Raw genomic sequence first — 16,444 nt, 5'->3', positions numbered from 1 at the left:
GAATGCTGCTCCTACGGTATGTAGTCAAGTAACCGGGCCGTCCGGGGCCCACGGACCAACTATTTCTCCGTTATGTGGAACTATCGCACTGGTAAGTTAGGAGAATATCCGTAGTTTACTAGTTGATGGTTTATTTAGGAATTATTCATGAAAAAAGGGAGTGTATACTTCACAAAATTTCATTATTGATTTTTTTTTTTTTGGAAATAAAAATTCGATGGCGCTTTCGTTCGCCATCAAAACTAAAACCAGTTTACGTTCGCAGTATTTTTTAACTAGAAAAAGAGACAAGAATCGGTCAAAACGAATAGCCTGGGAGGTAGTTCGATGCTCTCCTACTCATTAATTTCCGCAGCCGAGTTCGCATATTCAAGCAGTAGATCGGTAATCTCTACCGCATCGGCCATTGACTCGGCCAAAAATCTTGACTCGCTGATCACATCATGACCCAGAGACTCATCCACAATTGTCAAGTCCGCAGTCTGCAAACGAGTCGACAAAAGAAGGCGTACCAGCTCTAGGTCCATTGTCCGAACTGCATAATGCAATGGCGTTCCTCGGTTGAAAGCTAACATGTTGATATCAGTACCCTTTTCCAGCAGACGGGGGATGATTGCAAGCTGGTGTCTCGCAATTGCACAATGGAGCTCATTCTCACCTGTCCGTTTGTGCTTATTGACCTGAGCTCCGTGATCAAGTAGCCAGTCGGCTGCGACTAAATTTCCCCTCTCGATCGCCGACATTAGCACCGATGTCCCATTGTGGCTTTGATGGTTAATGTTAAGGCCAGGAATTTGGGCCACAATCCTCCACACGTTCAGCTTGCTCATCTCTATGGCAAATTGGAGGGCATTCTCTCCCAACCCATTCTCAGTATTGATGACACTGATTGGAAGGTGAGGCAGGACAAGGTTCATGATTGTAGAATCGTTGCGGACGGCGGTGCAATGCAATACACCCTGTTGGGTATCCTGCAGGCACTTAGCGTCGACATGCTCAAAATCTATCTCGCCCACCTCCATAGCTAATTCAATCGTTTCCACTTCGCTATTACGGATGATGTCTCCCACGACATCTGAGATACACGGAGAGATATTTCCGGCCCGAATAAACCGCCGAACCATGGTTTCTAGCCCGGCCCGGACGGCGTAGTCCATAGGACGATCAGGAGGCACCGGATTCATCTGGCATGGATGAGCTCCAAACTCTAGGAGCAATTCAGTCATCGGTAACGAGCCCATGTAAGCGTTGAAGAGCAGCGGTAACATCCCGCTTGCATTGGGCAAGTTCGGGTCGGCCCCGTGGTGAAGCAATTCCCATGCAGTGTCAGTATCATCCCGAATAACTGCCTGGACAAGCGCATTAGGCCTGCCCCAGAACACGTCCGCATATGCAGGCTCGACGTTTCCGGGCCTGATGCCATCTTGATACCCATACGTGGCCTGGAGAGCCTCTGGTGGGGTAAGACCCGTATTGAGGGTATTCCTTCGAACAGATGAAATGAGGTGGGTATGGAAACTTCTACAAGTCCGTGCCAGATGATACAGTGCGCGGTTGTCTACACGATAACAAATTTCCAGAAAGAGCTCTACAGGGACATCGCCGAGGCCAGGTGGAGAGCGACTAAGGGCACGATAGACCTGTCGGCTAATTCGAGACAAGTTAAAACGGGACTGACGGTCTACCATATTAGCGACCTGCAGGAGAATTCCGGTGGGCATTCGGGTGATAATGGACTGAGTAGACGGTTCTGAAACCCCCAAAGTATCCTCCTGGGTCTGAATCGGGGCATCAGCCTGGGGTGCAAGCTCGGAAACTACTTGAGTGTGATCCCGGAACTCGAGTTCGTGATCAGTATCGGCGGGGACCGCTGATGGAATAGAAGTCTCGATGGGGAGCGTTGGGAGAATAGAAGCCTCGACAAGAGGCTCAGGCACAGCAGGATCCTCGGGAACAGGCAACGGTGGTAATACAGAGAGCTCTTGAGGGGCATGAATTGATGCAGGAACCTCGGAACTCAATTCCAATTCCTCATCCTGGGCCGAAATCAATGGGGCACGGCAGAGAAACCAACGAACGAAAGCATGAGCCCATCGAATGACTGTCCGAGCCCATTGAAACATGGTGAAGGTGGTCACGCGAATCAATTGAGGAAGATAGAGAACTCGAAGGTTTGAAGAAAATTCAAGTGAAGAAAGCAGAAAGGGCACAAAGGATATTAATTAAGAAAAGCAAAGAGCAGAATGGCCTGGAGAAAAACCAACATCCGAGGGATTGACATGCTTTATATATTCATGGACTTTCATAAGGGATCCGAAGAGCAAAAATCTCGGCAATGTTCATTGTCTTTATTTATTAACAAGGCATTGTTTGCCAGAACAAAGAGACAAGAGATAAAACAAACAGGACACGATTAAAACTAAGCACTGTTGAGGAAAACAAAGACCAGGACGGACGGCTCGCGGAGAGTGCTTCGGTGGACGGAAAGTTTTATGAGATTGCAAGGGATAGATGCGTTAGGTCGGTCTATGGATTCCTGGGGCTTTGATTTGAGAGACAAGAGAGCTATCTTTTGACTGATTTGGTTTTACGATTCATGGCTGATGCTGATAACACCCTCCAATATGTATGCAAGACATGGGGCTCTTGATGCTGTCATATGATTTTAAGTCTATTTCATGTATTTGCCAAACAGAAAATGTTGTATATCGGAACTCATGGACTGTTTACTCTTCCCGGAACCCCATCTGAGTCCAGCTCGCGCGGATCTTTTGCTTCAGCTCCTCGGGGTAGGAGCTTTCGAAATCAGCTGCCACCCAGTCGCGTCCGGTGGTATATTCACTGGGCATCAATGCATCCGAAACAACCTTACCACCTTGCGTGGGCGAGCCGGTGCCATGTGACATATACGGGACCAAGGGAAATCCACGCACATCCTCGAAAAAGGTTTCATCCATATTGGGACGGCACCGAGTGGAGAAGGCCCACATCACATCCTTGCCATTGTAGACATCGATGTCGTCACCACATAAGACCAAGCGATGGATGGTGTAGCCGGCCTTGTGTTTAAACACCACATCGGCGATCATCTTCCGGAACTCGATGGGAGTGACCTTCATCTCGCGCAAGCGAGCGGTATCAATGCGCAGCGCAACCCACGTCACTTGGGACTCGAACGGGGAGAAGGCGTCAGTTACGGGGAGACCGCTTTGCTGGCAGATCTTGCGGATCTCCGCAGCTGCAAGAGCTCCGATCATAGTGTGCTGTGACCATCAATTAGCATGAGAAATGGGAAATTTAGTAACAAGGTCGTGGAAAGAGGACTTACGGTCTCATCGGTCAGTCGACCGCAAGAGGACATGGGCAAGATCGGATTGTTCCGGTAGGTGATGCGGTTGACCTTATACTTTGGCCACAGGTGAGTGTCTCCGGGGAAAACATAGCCATGCATCTCTCCAAATGGCCCTTCTGGGCCCTTTTCAGTGATAGACAAGGTGCCTTCCAAGACGATCTCGGAGGTCGCTGGGACATAGAGGTCGTTGGTGTCACACTTGACGAGCTCCAAGGCCGAGCCCGTCATGGCTCCGACATAGCCGGCTTCTGTGACTCCATCTGGGATGGGCATACTAGAAGCCATAATGGCGGCGGGAGGTACACCAAATGCCAGCGCCCATGGGACATCTCGGCCTTCCTTCTTCCACATCTGGTGGATCTGCCAGATGTGCTGCGGCTCAATAACTAGGCCAGTCAAATGCTTCTCATCGGAAACCATGGCTCGAGCAATGGACCAATTGGTCCATGAGCCATCAGGGGTCTGGACGACGTGCATTCCATATGTCTGGATGTACTTGCCGCCGTCCGCTTGGTGGATCAGCGGGGCCGGCAGTTTGGTTAGATCGATTTGACTCTCTTCCAAAACATTCTCCTTGCACGGGCCAGTGGCCACGATCTGCGGAGGAATTGGTGGCATCTCGCTCGCGGAAAGCATCTTATCGAGAATTTCCTTCATGGAGGCTGTCGGGGGCAATGCCAGATGGCGGGCCAGGCGGCCATAGCGGTCCTTGGGAGACTTGCGTAGGGAGCCGGGAGCACCGAGGATCCGGAACAGACCATTCTGAGAACCGATGACATTGTTGAACAGAGGGGCCTTGTCGTCAGTCTCGCAGACCAAACGCGTGATGGCGGCGGCTTCGAGATTAGGGTCCACGGGCGTATCGATCTCCACGAGATCATTGTCGGCTTTGAGGGCCTCCACGAAGGATCGGAAGCAGAGATGGGGCGCGATGGAAGTCATTGTGAAAGACGAAGCGAAGCCAATTAGTGTCTCTGTTTGAGGCGAGTTGGAAGTGCTTATTATGGCGAGGCTTGCTATGATGATATGTAAGATAAGATGGAGTGCGATCTAGTTGTCCGGGATGATCCTCAGCAGCCGGGCTCTGCGATTTAAATAATCCTCAATTGAATCGGCACGGTAAACTCGGATCCACCATGTTTTCCACTCGGGATCCCGTGTCCGGCCCTCCAAACATCGATTCGGAATGTCTAACTGGGCTCGCACTGAAAAGATGTCGAGCCCGAAGTTCCGAAATAGACTCTGAACTGTTTCCGAGTACCCGAGCCACCGAGCCACCGCTTCGCCGAGCTCCCGAAGTGTGCCGAACCGGCGTTGCCAGTCTACCAGTCTTTTAGCTTTCGGTTCATAGGCATCTTGGTATCGGACTCTCGGGGAAGATACATTATGACCGCATATTCTGGTAGGCTGCTGATCGCCAATAAAGAGAGTTCTTGACCAGCAACGGCGCCATCCGGCTTGAAGGTCGGCATCTCTCACTCAACTGTGGGGCCAGCAAAGGCATCAGGGGAGGGGAAATAAATAGAGGGGCCACTCCACGTCCTGGTCGGACTACCGAGAGACCGCTATAGATTGATTCCTTTGAATTGCACCAGACCACGGAACTCCCATCTCGCTCCTAGCAAAGACTGCCCTGTACATACGAGGATCTCACCACTATGTTCTACCAACCGGGAGTCACCGAGCATAACCTGCCACACGACCCGTTCAAGGTCCGTATCTCATAGTCAACGACTATCCCCATGCTGGCCTCAGCCCTTGGCAGATTTGCATTAGCATTATAGCAAACAGACCACAATGCTGACTGGTTGCAGGCCTGTGTGGTGCCGCGTCCAATTGGATGGATCTCCACCCAGAACAAAGACGGACAGGCCAACCTAGCGCCCTATTCGCAGTTCAATAACCTCACCTTCGACCCACCCTATGTGATGTTCTCCTCGAATCAAACCGTGACTGGATCTCGCAAGGACACCGTCATCAATGCCGAACAAACCGGTCACTTTGTTTGGAATCTGGCTACCTGGGATCTGCGCGAAGCCGTCAACATCTCTGCCGAGCAGGTCCCGTATGGCGTGGATGAGTTCGAACGGGCTCAGGTCACCAAGGAGCCCGCCACCCTAATGGATGTACCCATGGTGCAGGAGTCGCCTGTCAAGTTCGAGTGCGAATATCATTCGACCGTCCGACTGCCGGGAAATCCCCCCATGGGGACGGTAGATATCGTGATCGGCAAAGTGATCGCCGTGCATATCAATGATGAGGTTCTGACAGACGGCATTTTGGACATTAAAAAGACCAAGCCCATCGCGCGCTGCGGTTACTATCAGTATACAGTGGTTGAAAATACCTTTGAGATGGTGATCCCGGGCATGTCCGAGGATGTCCTGTATGGTTTAGAGGGCAGTGCAAAGCGTAACCGCGAGGTCTCATGCAAGAACCCAGAGAGCGAGCTGTGAGATAGAGCCGAGTGTACAAGTATGAATGTTCGCATGCCAAAGAGAATAAAAAATATCAAGAACCTAGAGCATGAGGCATGCCACCCTAAGTGAAAAGCCCAATAGCAGTACTACCATATATGAGTACTTTGTACCTGTACAGATGGACGATTACTGGTTGGCCGAGGCTTCTCTTTGCTCTTTCTGGGCGGGATCTTGGCCAATTGGACCCGACCCGTCAATTTCCGGGAGTTGCCCAGGTTCCTCTAAAGACTTCTAGAATATCAATTGACTTTTAGTGCTGACTATCATCTTTGTGAGCACCATTTGTTTAGCCCCGGATATTTAACATGTTTCGTGGTATACCCCATGATTAAGTTAATCGTTTTTCTATGTACTCATGAGTTGGGAAGATGTTGTTTGTTACTGTTGTTTGCTCCCCTCTGATTTCATATCTACCACCTGCTCGAATATTTTGTGAGTCAAGGACACAAGGGCCCGTATCTGTCAGGTTAGATCATAGTGGTGAGTTGCGGAATGTCCCATGACTGGAAGTCACTGAATGACAACAGATTGTGGAGAGTGACATAAAGCGCCAAAGTGAGTCGGTCTGCAGACCATTTGGTTTGAAGTCAATCTGGTAAACAGCTTCTCGAGGATATTTAGATCCCCGTTTGTATCCAACCTCGGGGCTTCGTGTCTGGCTCTCTGTAAAGCGGAACCCCCATATAGGTCCGTCGACAATCGAACAATATAGCTTTGCCCTTCCTTCAGGCGTTGATTATCGGTTGTACAATATAATAAGTGCAGGATGGCAAAGAGCAGTAATAAAGACTTTGGGCTGGATGCTTTTCTGCGGGCCGTATGAAGTGCAGATCAGCTTGTAATTGTTAGTATAGTCTTGCTTTTCTTTTTCTTCTCTGCGTCCCCCCCTTTCCCTCTTTTGTCCTTTCCCATGCATCAACCCCCTCTTACCCCTCCTTTAGCCACCAACTCGTGAGTTCACCAAATAATCGCCATCCTCCAATTCGTGGATGAGTCGAGAGCCTGTCCACTATCGGCGATGAGGGCTGGGGGGGGGACTTTGGCCAAGCTACTCACTGTGTCAGTGGTGAGGAGCCTCTGCTTGCTCAAGCCTCCCTCATGGACCGGCTTTGTTGGCCGGGTCATCTGGAAATGAACAGCCAGTGAGAAGACTGCCCGCTTCGTTTATCAACGAGGGCCGACCATGTTGGTCCGATGCTGTTCCATCCCCGACCAATCCAGTTTCAATCTGTCCCAATCTCTGCCAGCCCTTGCCACACGCTACCAGCGCACGCTGCATCAGACAGAGCCAAGAACCAGGGTTGCAATGCAACCTTCCAGCCAAGCTGACTGGCCATGCCAAGGATGTTTGCCAAGGGCCAGGATGAAGACACTCGGACCGCCCCCTTGAACGTCGCCAATTGGCCACGAGCAGACTTGGCAAGGTTAGCTTCTGCGGAGATTCAAATCAAGTGCCAAGATTCCAAGGACCCTGGCGAGATTTGAAAGATTGCGACCCGGAGACAACATCTTGCGCGTGGGCTACTGGGATGTTATCAGCTTAAGGCCTCCTATTGTCAAACATGGCGCTATCTCGCGTGCTGGTGTCTCTTTCCGTGGACCGGGTTCAGCCGTCCCTTGGGGTACAATTCGTGCAATTTCATCTGCAATCTTCAAATGGCCGGCCACTAAAGAATCTTTCCAGAAAGACAAAATACAACAAGAGATACAGATCATGTTGCACGAATCCTCCGCCCTCAGGACCCTGAGTGTCTTGAACAGGTCCTCGAGATTAGCTTAGCGCCCCCAACAGCCACCCAAGAGCCAAGCAGCGTCGGGCCTCCGGCTACCGACGGTTCCTGGCTGGATCCAGTCAATGCGCCGGTGCAATCCTGAGATATCAGAAACTTAACCAAGTACACGAGCACTGGAACCGTCCGAGGCAAGGGAAAAGCGAAAGGGCTAAAGAGATAGTGGCGCGGAGGAGGCAAACTGACACGAGCACTACCTTCCTTAACGGGCGACTGGGGGATAGTCAGTTAGCCAGTCCTCTTGTCAACTTCTAGTGCTTCCATGCATTTTCTCTCGCATTTTAATCCCGGCCTCACTATTTAATCTTAAATTCAACCGCTTCCTTCCTTTTCCCCGCTCCTCTTCTGCCTCCTCCTGTCCGTCGGTCACCTTCCTCTTTCTCCTGGCTCTTACTTGCCCTCAATCCGAACCATGAATGCGTCGGAGCCTGTCGATGTCGCCGAGGCAGCCAAGGCGAAGGCTCTTGCGCATGATGTCGCCGTGAGCGAAAAGCAACCTGATCTAAGCCAGGATTTGACCATTGAACCTGCACCAGCCGCGTCGTTGAGTCGCGACGAAGACAATGATAATGATGATGCGGCGCTGCAGAAGGTATATCCCAATGATGAAGACTTGCGAACCCTGCGTCGTGTCTCCGGTCATATTCCTTGGATCACATTCACTGTGGCTTTCGTCGAGTTGTGCGAGCGATTCTCCTATTACGGCACCACCGCAGTCTGTAAGTACTGGAGCGCAACAAAGCGCAACCCCCTACCTAGCAAAAGAAAAATGAAAGCGCACGTTCAAAAAAAACGGGTTCTAACTATGCAAGCCAGTCGTGAACTTCATTCAACGCCCTCTCCCAGCAGGATCCACCGCGGGCAATCTTCCTCCAGGGTCTGATTTCAGCAACGGTGTCCCTGGAGCCCTGGGCATGGGTCAGCGTGCGTCAACTGGTCTGACCTTGTGTAAGTGAAGAATACTCTTGGAGAGACACCGAGCGGTTGCTGACCAGCCAGTCAATCAATTCTGGTCTTACGTGATGCCTCTTGCTGGCGCTTATGTTGCCGATCAGTATTGGGGACGATTCCGCACCATTTTTGCCTCAATTGCCTGCGCGCTTGTCGGTCATGTCATTCTAATTATCTCCGCCATCCCAAGTGTTATAGCCAAGCCCGGTGGTTCGATTGCCTGCTTCTCAATCGGCCTTGTGATCATGGGCGTGGGCACCGGTGGCTTTAAGTATGATCAACCATGGTAGCAAATTCCCTGGCAAGCTGAAGCTGATCGCTGACCCCTTACCACCATAGATCCAACATCTCTCCTCTCATCGCCGAACAGTATCGCGAGGAAAAGCCCATCATTCGCGTTCTAGCCAGTGGAGAACGTGTTATCGTGGATCCTGCCGCTACCGTGGCTCGAATCTATCTTTACTTCTATCTGATGATCAATGTTGGCTCCCTAATCGGTCAGATTAGCATGGTCTATGCCGAGCGATATATTGGCTTCTGGCTTTCATACCTCCTTCCCACCCTGATGTTCTGTTGCTGCCCAACAGTGCTCTATTTTTGCCGGAACAAGTACTATCTGGTTCCACCAACTGGTTCTGTCTATACACAAGCTTTCCGTCTCTGGAAACTTGCAATGAACGGACGGTGGTCGCTCAATCCCATTCGACTGTAAGTCGATGACGCCCTCTTAAAAACTAACCATATTCCTAAGCTTCATCTGACAATAAATTAAGGTTTAAACAAACATCTGCTGAGCACGAGTTCTGGGACCATGTCAAGCCCAGCCGGCTGGGTGAAAACAAGCCTCAATGGATGACCTTTGACGATGAGTGGGTAGATGAGGTCCGTCGTGGACTCAAGGCCTGCAAGGTGTTCTTGTGGTATCCTCTGTACTGTAAGAGACTCTCTCGCCGTCTTTCGATGTCAGGTTTTATCCCAAAACACTCCGTGCTAACAAATTTTAGGGCTGGCCTACAATCAGATGTTGAACAACTTGACTTCCCAGGCGGCTACCATGAAATTGGGAGGTGTGCCAAATGATGTGGTCAACAATCTCAACCCCTTCGCTTTGATTATTTTCATCCCCATCTTTGACCGATTTGTGTACCCGGGCCTGCGTCGGATGGGCTTCAACTTCACCCCTCTGAAACGAATCACCGCGGGCTTCGCAGTCGCCGGGTGTGGTATGATCGCTGCCACGGTTACCCAGTACTACATCTATAAGATGGGTCCCTGCGGTAAGGAGGCGAACTATTGTTTGGAGGAGAAAGGCGAATACACCAACATCTCGGTCTGGGTGCAGGCCTTAGCCTACATCCTCGGTGGCATTTCCGAGATTCTGGCCTCGGTCACCTCGCTGGAATATGCCTTCACTAAGGCTCCACGTAACATGCGATCCCTGGTGCAGGCTGTTGCGCTGTTCATGAACGCCATCTCATCGGCTATCGGACAGGCGATGGTGGGTCTGTCTGCGGATCCGCTCCTGGTGTGGAACTACGGCGTGGTCGCAATTCTGGCCTTTGTCGGCTGTATCGGCTTCTGGGCGACCAACTACAAGTTGGATCGCGAAGAAGATCATCTGAACATGTTGCCTACAAGTGCATATGAGGGCCGAGGAGAGAAGGTCGACGAAGAAGGGCGGCAGGAGGCGCTGAAATGATGGAATAGCAGTATATATAATGAAAGATGAAACCATGACGGCACCTCGTTTGGTGACTGTTGCTTCAGACGATTTAACGCTTTTACACGAGGAGGACTTTTTGTTTCCTAAAATTGCGTATATTTGACGACAATCTCCGGTTAATATTAAGATAAACCGAGCTATTCTTAATCTTCATCTTCCGCTTCCTCCTCTGCTTCTGCTTCCTCTTTCCCATTTTCATTGTCTTCGTACTCCTCGTCCTCTTCTTCCTCTTCTTCCTCTTCTTCCTTGTCATCTTTCTTGTTCTGATTCTCATTTTCAGTCTTCTGCTTCTTGGTATATGACTGCGTCTGTGTCTGCTGTGATGCCCTCTTTACCCCTGCACCCTTCTTGCTATTCTTCTGCTGATCATTCGCTGACTCCTCGTCAGAAGAAGGATTCTTGTTCTCATCTCCATTCTTCTGGCGTCCACTAGCTTGTCGTGTCCGCGGCCTAGCTCGATCAGTGTCGTCTTTTCCTTTCTCTTTATCCTCCTGCTCATCTCCCTCTTCGGCATCACGACTGGCCTTCCTCCTGGCCGACTTAGCCTTGGTGGTATTTCCGACGAACTGCTCCCCCTTTTTCGAGGCCTTGATCTTCTTGTTCTCAGTCTCCTTTTTCTCCTCTTCACTCATCTGCTCCCACGCTTCCTTGGGGAGATACCGTTTGCGACTGTCATCGTCCTGACGCGCCGTGCCGGACCCTTCTTTCGTCTGCCAGTCCTCCTTGGTCCACTGCTCTAGATGCCGCTGTGACTCGCTCTGCCCATCTTCCTTGGACGTGGTGTATCCACCGCCGCGCTTCTTGTATTCGGCAGCCATCATTTGCGCCTAGCAGAGTTAGAATCGGATCAAGATACCTCGAATAATTGAGAAGAAAAAATACCTTCCGTGCAGACCATTGGCCAGGTTTGCCTCCTTTATCGCTATTGTGGACCTCTTTCTTCACCTTGTCGCGCAGCTTGGGGTCGGTGTATTTATCCTTGGGTGCCATATTTGCGGAGGCGTTTGCCGCAAAAGAAAAGTAGATAGACAACGTGGAAGGATACCTTTGAACAGAAATCTAATTGAAAGTTCCTGGCTAGTGTTATAGGCGACAGAATCAATATTTGACCTTTTTATTTCCTCTGCGTGGGCAGCGCGGTCGTTTTCATCGAAGATGACATCTCGATGCTGTCGCCAAGTGACATCATGCAACCGCGGAATGCGGATGTTCTCGCAACGCGTCAAATCCAGTTTTCGCACCGTTCCCATTTCATTTCATCGGTCTAGACTCCGGCCGGCAGAGAGACAAAAATAAAGTGTCTAGGAATCTTGAGCCTAGCTGGGGTCAATTGTGCATATTTCTTGATTTCTTGATTTCGATCGAGAGATCGCTCCTGGGATCCGGGGTCCGTCTGTCTTGAATCGGACCGGAGCTAATGCACGACTTGCGGCGCCCTATGCGCGCCGCTGCTGCTGCACGACGTTTCGGGGGGAGTGGGGGAGGGTTCTGATTAGACTTATTATTTTATGGTCAATGCAGGATCCGGTTATTTTAATAGAAGGGGGGTTTGTGGTATATTCTCAAGAAAGCGCAGGTATTGTTCTATTTACATGGCAATTGGGTTTCGTTGGAAACACAGTCATGATATCTGTTGGAAGATGTACGGAATATGGCTCAAGATATCCCTGAATGCGGCCGCAGTATGTATCCGCAAAATATGTCAATGAGGAGGTCAAAAAGAACAGAAAAAGAAAGGGAGACGAAGAGGGAAGGTGGCAAGTCGTCACACAAGAGAGGTATCATCATCACAATAAAGTAAAACAAAAAGATCAAAACAGATTTAACAGAAGAAGAAAAAACCCCCTTTACGCAGCACAAGGTCAGTCATAACAAAGATTCCGTTCATGACAGTTTGGGGCGGAGATGGATGTTGGGCCCTTGGACAAACTCCATTTCCTCATCCAAATTGCCCTTCAGTGCAAATTTGATGTCCTTGTGGTAATGGTCGCGAGGCTTCCAGGGGCCCCGATCGCCAGCCTTGGGCAGTGACTGCTGCGCAACCGTAACATAGGTGGAGTTGAGATTGAGGAGCGGGCGGTCCTGGACCACCTGGGCCACTTCTGGCTTCATCCGGGGAATAGCGGCAATCAGCTTGCGGGACTCGAGGGTCCTGAGGAGGCGCATGATGAAGTGGGCGGTGGCATCGGCGCCGAGGGTCCAGGAAGCGTTGGTATAGCCGATGACGAACGAGGCATTCGGCAGATCCTGCATCATCACGCCGTTCCACAGGTACTTAGAACCGACATCGACCTTCTGGCCGTCGACGGACAGCGGGGTCCCGCCGGCAATCTGCAGTTGCAGACCAGTGGCAGTGACAATGATGTCGGCGTCGAGGGACTCGCCAGAATTCAAGTTGATCCCGTGCTTGGTGACTGTCTTGATGGTATCGGTTCGCACGTCGGCCTTGCCAGAGCGCAGACTCTTGAAGAAGTCCCCATCGGGAGAGACGCAGAACCGCTGATCCCAAGGGTTGTAGCGGGGATTGAAATGCGGGTCGTGGGGGATGTGGGCGGGCAGTTGGCGCGAGACGTTCCTCCTGATGATCCAGCGAGAGAAATTGGGGAAGCGCTGGCAGAAGAGGAAGAAAATGCGGGTGGCGATGATATAGATGGCGCGCTGGACACGCTCGAAGGTGGCGGAGGGGAGCAGGTAGGCCATCCAGCGACTGGAACTGCGGTTGGGGAGCGACATAATGTAGGTCGGGCTCCGCTGCAGCATGGTGACGCGCGCGGCCTTGGGAGCGAGATTGGGGACAAGCGTCACGGCGGTGGCTCCGGAACCGATGATGATGATCTTCTTGTTGGCATAATTGAGGTCCTCCGGCCAGAATTGAGGGTGAATGATCTGGCCCTGGAAATTCTCAAGCCCCGGGATGTTGGCCTGCAATGGTTGTTGATAATTGTAGTAGCCGGTTCCGAAGATGACGAAGCGGGCGGTGAACGTGGTAGGCTGGCCATCCGCGTCAACGGCCAGGGACCAGACGTGGTCCGTAGAGGACCAGTCCGCAGACTGCAGACGGTGGCGGTAGCGGATCTGCTTGTCGATCCCGAACTTCTCGGCCGTCTCGCCGATGTAGGACCTGAGGTCAGCCCCTTCGACGATGGGGTTGTTGCGGCGCCAGGGGTTGAAGGCAAAGCCGAACGTGTACAAGTCGGAGTCGGAGCGGATCCCAGGATAGCGGAACAGGTCCCAGGTACCGCCCAGACTCGAGCGGGCTTCCAGGATCGCATAGCTAAACCCGGGCAGCTGCTTCTGTAGGCGATAGGCGGCATTGATACCGGAGATGCCGGCGCCGACGATAATCACGTCGAAGCGGTGCTCTGCGGGCCCGCTGGCGTGGCCGTTCATTTTATGGAATTCTGAGAAACTGAGAGTCTTGAAGGGTCGTGATGGGTGGTGGTGCTGGTGGTGCTGGTGCGGGGCGTGGAGAGAGACAGCGTGGAGTGAATGGAGGAGAGGAGCAGATTCCGATCAGGTGAAGAACGGCGATGAGGATAAGCGAGGACTCGGTGACTCCGTGGCTGTGGTTTATAGAAGAAAGGGAGAAGAGAAGAGACAAGATAAGGCAGCAGCTGCAGGTATTTCAGGGTGCATCCAGCATCCCCGATTGAGCAATGATGGGGCCAAACACGAGAGACAAGAGTCCGGAGTACAGAACAGACGAGCAGCGACCACCGTTTAAAAGGCTTCACATGCCTCGGGTTCCGATCATGGGCTTCTTTTTTATGGGGTGATATTTTTTCGGCTTTAATGTGGCAGGATTCTTCTGCTTTTTTATTTTTATTTTTGGTTCTTTTCCTTTCAACAAGTGGAGCCCAGCGTCTGTGCGGGGGCCGACGATCACGACGAAAAGCGTGGAGGCATGACGATGCAGATCGACTAGTTGTATACTAGTCGACTCGAGTCTATTGTCAGTATGCCCGAAACGGAGTCCAGGCATCGACTCTACAGGGAATCGTGATCGGGGATCTCTTGGACGGTGATGGGGGGGGCGGTCTCGCTGGGGGAGTTCTATATCTCTGGATTGTTGCCCTGTGCTGGATAGTTCGGTCGGTCTCTTTCTTCCTCTTGTTTGGGCTCTCTTCCCCCATGAATCCATGGATCAAGGAATTGCACTGGTCGCCAACTTCAACAGTATATGCTATTCTCTCCTCCGCCGAGGGAAAAACGTCATGAATGCGGCTCGTGCGTGCTGCTGAGCAGCCGAGGACAAACTCTGAATCCTCGGTCCCAACAAAATCGGATCAGGGCCAGCGACGAGCATCCACGGTGTCGATGAACCTGGAGACCCAGAACCAAAGACAAAAGAACCAGCCTAAAGGAGGAAATTAGCTGAAAAGAGACAAAACCCTCCGACATCGCCAAACGAAGATCCTTACTCCAATGAGATAGCATTGCGAGAGAGGCCCGAGGTTCCTGTGGATCCAGTGGGGCCTCAGCGCGGTTTGAAGAAAGGCGCAAACGCGACCAAAAAAAAAAAAAAAAAAGGGAATGAACGTGAAGCCGGGGGGAAAAGACCTGGGGTAGTGTCGAAGAGAGGATTCTATTTGCGGGATGGTGCAGGCTCGATACTATATACTGCCATCCATACATCCACACGTCCACGCTCGATCTATATCCGACACCGACACACGAGACCAGTCGATATTCGACCAGACCCTGCAGATTCCTCCCACCCCTAATTCGGGGTTCATTGTCAGAGACGTGGCCCATCAAAAAGGCAATACGGGAAACCAAAAAACGAAGATCATATACATATACATACACCATGTCGCTGTCCAAGGTGAGTCTCTCACTCACAGAGAGACTCGACTTCATTCCTGCGCTGGCCACGATCGTGGTGGCCGGCTTCTACGCGCTGTTGACGGGCGTTTGGCGCTCCGAGCGCCAGGCCAAATCGCTATTGCTGCATTTCGGCTATGCCATCTTCCGCCAGGCCACCGCGCGCCTGTCGCCCACGCAGATGCAGGCCATCTTGCCCCGGACCAACAAGGTCTACGATCGCTATGCGAAACAGACTGGCCTCTCCGCGCAGACTGTGGATTTGGGCGACGGCGCGCTGGGCCACTGGGTCGGTGACCGCGACGCAACCAACGTGTTGATCTGGTTTCATGGTGAGTGAGATATTCCCGCGACGACGAAGAACGGTGAAGCTGAACCGGGTCACTTTGATCCTACGCAGGAGGAGGCTTCGCCCTGCCCGCCAGTATAGCCCACTTCAAGTTCTTCTCTCAGCTCATCCAACATTGTAACCGCGGCGGCAAGAGGCTCGCTATCTTCAGCCTCACCTACTCGCTCGCCCCGCAGCACGCATACCCGACGCAATTGCGCCAAGCCGTCGCCGCGACTCGCTACATCCTCTCCCAGTCCGACCGCGACCCGGCCACCGTCTTCCTGGGCGGCGACTCGGCCGGTGGGAACCTTGTCGGCGGTGTCTTGTCACATCTCGCCCACCCACACCCCCAGATCGAGCCAATCGCACACCTCACCGGCGCAAACGCCCAGCTCGGGGGTGCCGTGATGATCGCCCCCTGGACGTTGCTCGACACCGAGTTCCCGGGCCAGGAGATCTATCACGGCGGTGACATAATCACCACGGCCGTCGCGGGGCCATGGTCCAGCGCCTATCTGGGGCCCCAGCCCGCCCGCGACTTCTACACCGATCTCTCCAATGCCCCCACCGACTGGTTCGCACGCTTCCCAGTCCAGGCAATCCTGGTGACCTGCGGCGGCAATGAAATCATGATGCCGATCATCCAGGACTTTGCGCAGAAGCTGCAGGCTGGCTTCCCCACGGCCGAGCTGTTCGTCGGCTTGCGCGAGTGCCATGTCGCCCCCGTCTATAACCTGGAATTGGGCGATAAGACCGAGACCGAGCAGGGTAAGAAGGTGAAGACGTGGTTGGTGGAACATGCGCGGTAAAACAAGGGGGAGATCGAGGCGGGTAAATATCATATCAATTCCTGACTATATAGTATATACGTAGTTCCAATTCCTCTTCTGCCTACTCATTCCACTCACTCCATTAAGGGGGACACGGGTGGTCTATATTATTACGTGGCACATAGCATGAACCAGACATTTTCATGAGACGTCCGTACTGTAC

At 52.1% G+C, this 16,444-nt stretch overlaps 7 protein-coding genes across 7 annotated transcripts; 3 read left to right on the top strand and 4 right to left on the bottom strand.

Moving 5' to 3' along the window:
• Positions 1 to 335: 335 nt before the first annotated feature.
• N7462_004227 (uncharacterized protein) lies at positions 336 to 2,123 on the bottom strand (the record flags this gene model as incomplete). The annotated part of the gene is made up of 1 exon (XM_057075953.1): positions 336 to 2,123. One exon carries the CDS (start codon positions 2,121 to 2,123, stop codon positions 336 to 338), a length of 1,788 nt encoding a protein of 595 aa, XP_056935458.1.
• Positions 2,124 to 2,726: 603 nt separating this feature from the next.
• N7462_004226 (UbiD family decarboxylase) lies at positions 2,727 to 4,294 on the bottom strand (the record flags this gene model as incomplete). The annotated part of the gene is made up of 2 exons (XM_057075952.1): positions 2,727 to 3,263; positions 3,329 to 4,294. The coding sequence occupies 2 exons, from the start codon at positions 4,292 to 4,294 to the stop codon at positions 2,727 to 2,729; spliced, it is 1,503 nt and encodes a 500-aa protein (XP_056935457.1).
• Positions 4,295 to 5,010: 716 nt separating this feature from the next.
• Positions 5,011 to 5,808, top strand: N7462_004225 (flavin reductase family protein; the record flags this gene model as incomplete). The annotated part of the gene is made up of 2 exons (XM_057075951.1): positions 5,011 to 5,064; positions 5,167 to 5,808. The coding sequence occupies 2 exons, from the start codon at positions 5,011 to 5,013 to the stop codon at positions 5,806 to 5,808; spliced, it is 696 nt and encodes a 231-aa protein (XP_056935456.1).
• A 2,226-nt stretch (positions 5,809 to 8,034) lies between these two features.
• N7462_004224 (uncharacterized protein) lies at positions 8,035 to 10,272 on the top strand (the record flags this gene model as incomplete). Its single annotated transcript, XM_057075950.1, has 6 exons — positions 8,035 to 8,341; positions 8,439 to 8,570; positions 8,622 to 8,844; positions 8,913 to 9,281; positions 9,347 to 9,507; positions 9,578 to 10,272. The coding sequence occupies 6 exons, from the start codon at positions 8,035 to 8,037 to the stop codon at positions 10,270 to 10,272; spliced, it is 1,887 nt and encodes a 628-aa protein (XP_056935455.1).
• Positions 10,273 to 10,439: 167 nt separating this feature from the next.
• On the bottom strand, positions 10,440 to 11,286 carry N7462_004223 (uncharacterized protein; the record flags this gene model as incomplete). Its single annotated transcript, XM_057075949.1, has 2 exons — positions 10,440 to 11,123; positions 11,179 to 11,286. 2 exons carry the CDS (start codon positions 11,284 to 11,286, stop codon positions 10,440 to 10,442), a joined length of 792 nt encoding a protein of 263 aa, XP_056935454.1.
• Positions 11,287 to 12,180: 894 nt separating this feature from the next.
• Positions 12,181 to 13,686, bottom strand: N7462_004222 (flavin-containing monooxygenase; the record flags this gene model as incomplete). The annotated part of the gene is made up of 1 exon (XM_057075948.1): positions 12,181 to 13,686. The coding sequence occupies one exon, from the start codon at positions 13,684 to 13,686 to the stop codon at positions 12,181 to 12,183; it is 1,506 nt and encodes a 501-aa protein (XP_056935453.1).
• A 1,420-nt stretch (positions 13,687 to 15,106) lies between these two features.
• N7462_004221 (lipase/thioesterase family protein) lies at positions 15,107 to 16,260 on the top strand (the record flags this gene model as incomplete). Its single annotated transcript, XM_057075947.1, has 2 exons — positions 15,107 to 15,452; positions 15,521 to 16,260. 2 exons carry the CDS (start codon positions 15,107 to 15,109, stop codon positions 16,258 to 16,260), a joined length of 1,086 nt encoding a protein of 361 aa, XP_056935452.1.
• Positions 16,261 to 16,444: the final 184 nt, after the last annotated feature.

Source organism: Penicillium macrosclerotiorum (assembly GCF_028827735.1).
Source record: "Penicillium macrosclerotiorum strain IBT 26536 chromosome Unknown utg000003l_segment0_segment0, whole genome shotgun sequence".
In the NCBI taxonomy this organism is placed as follows: Eukaryota; Fungi; Ascomycota; class Eurotiomycetes; order Eurotiales; family Aspergillaceae; genus Penicillium; species Penicillium macrosclerotiorum.
Note: the sequence above shows the minus strand (reverse complement) of the source record. Positions and strands in the feature narration are given on the sequence as shown.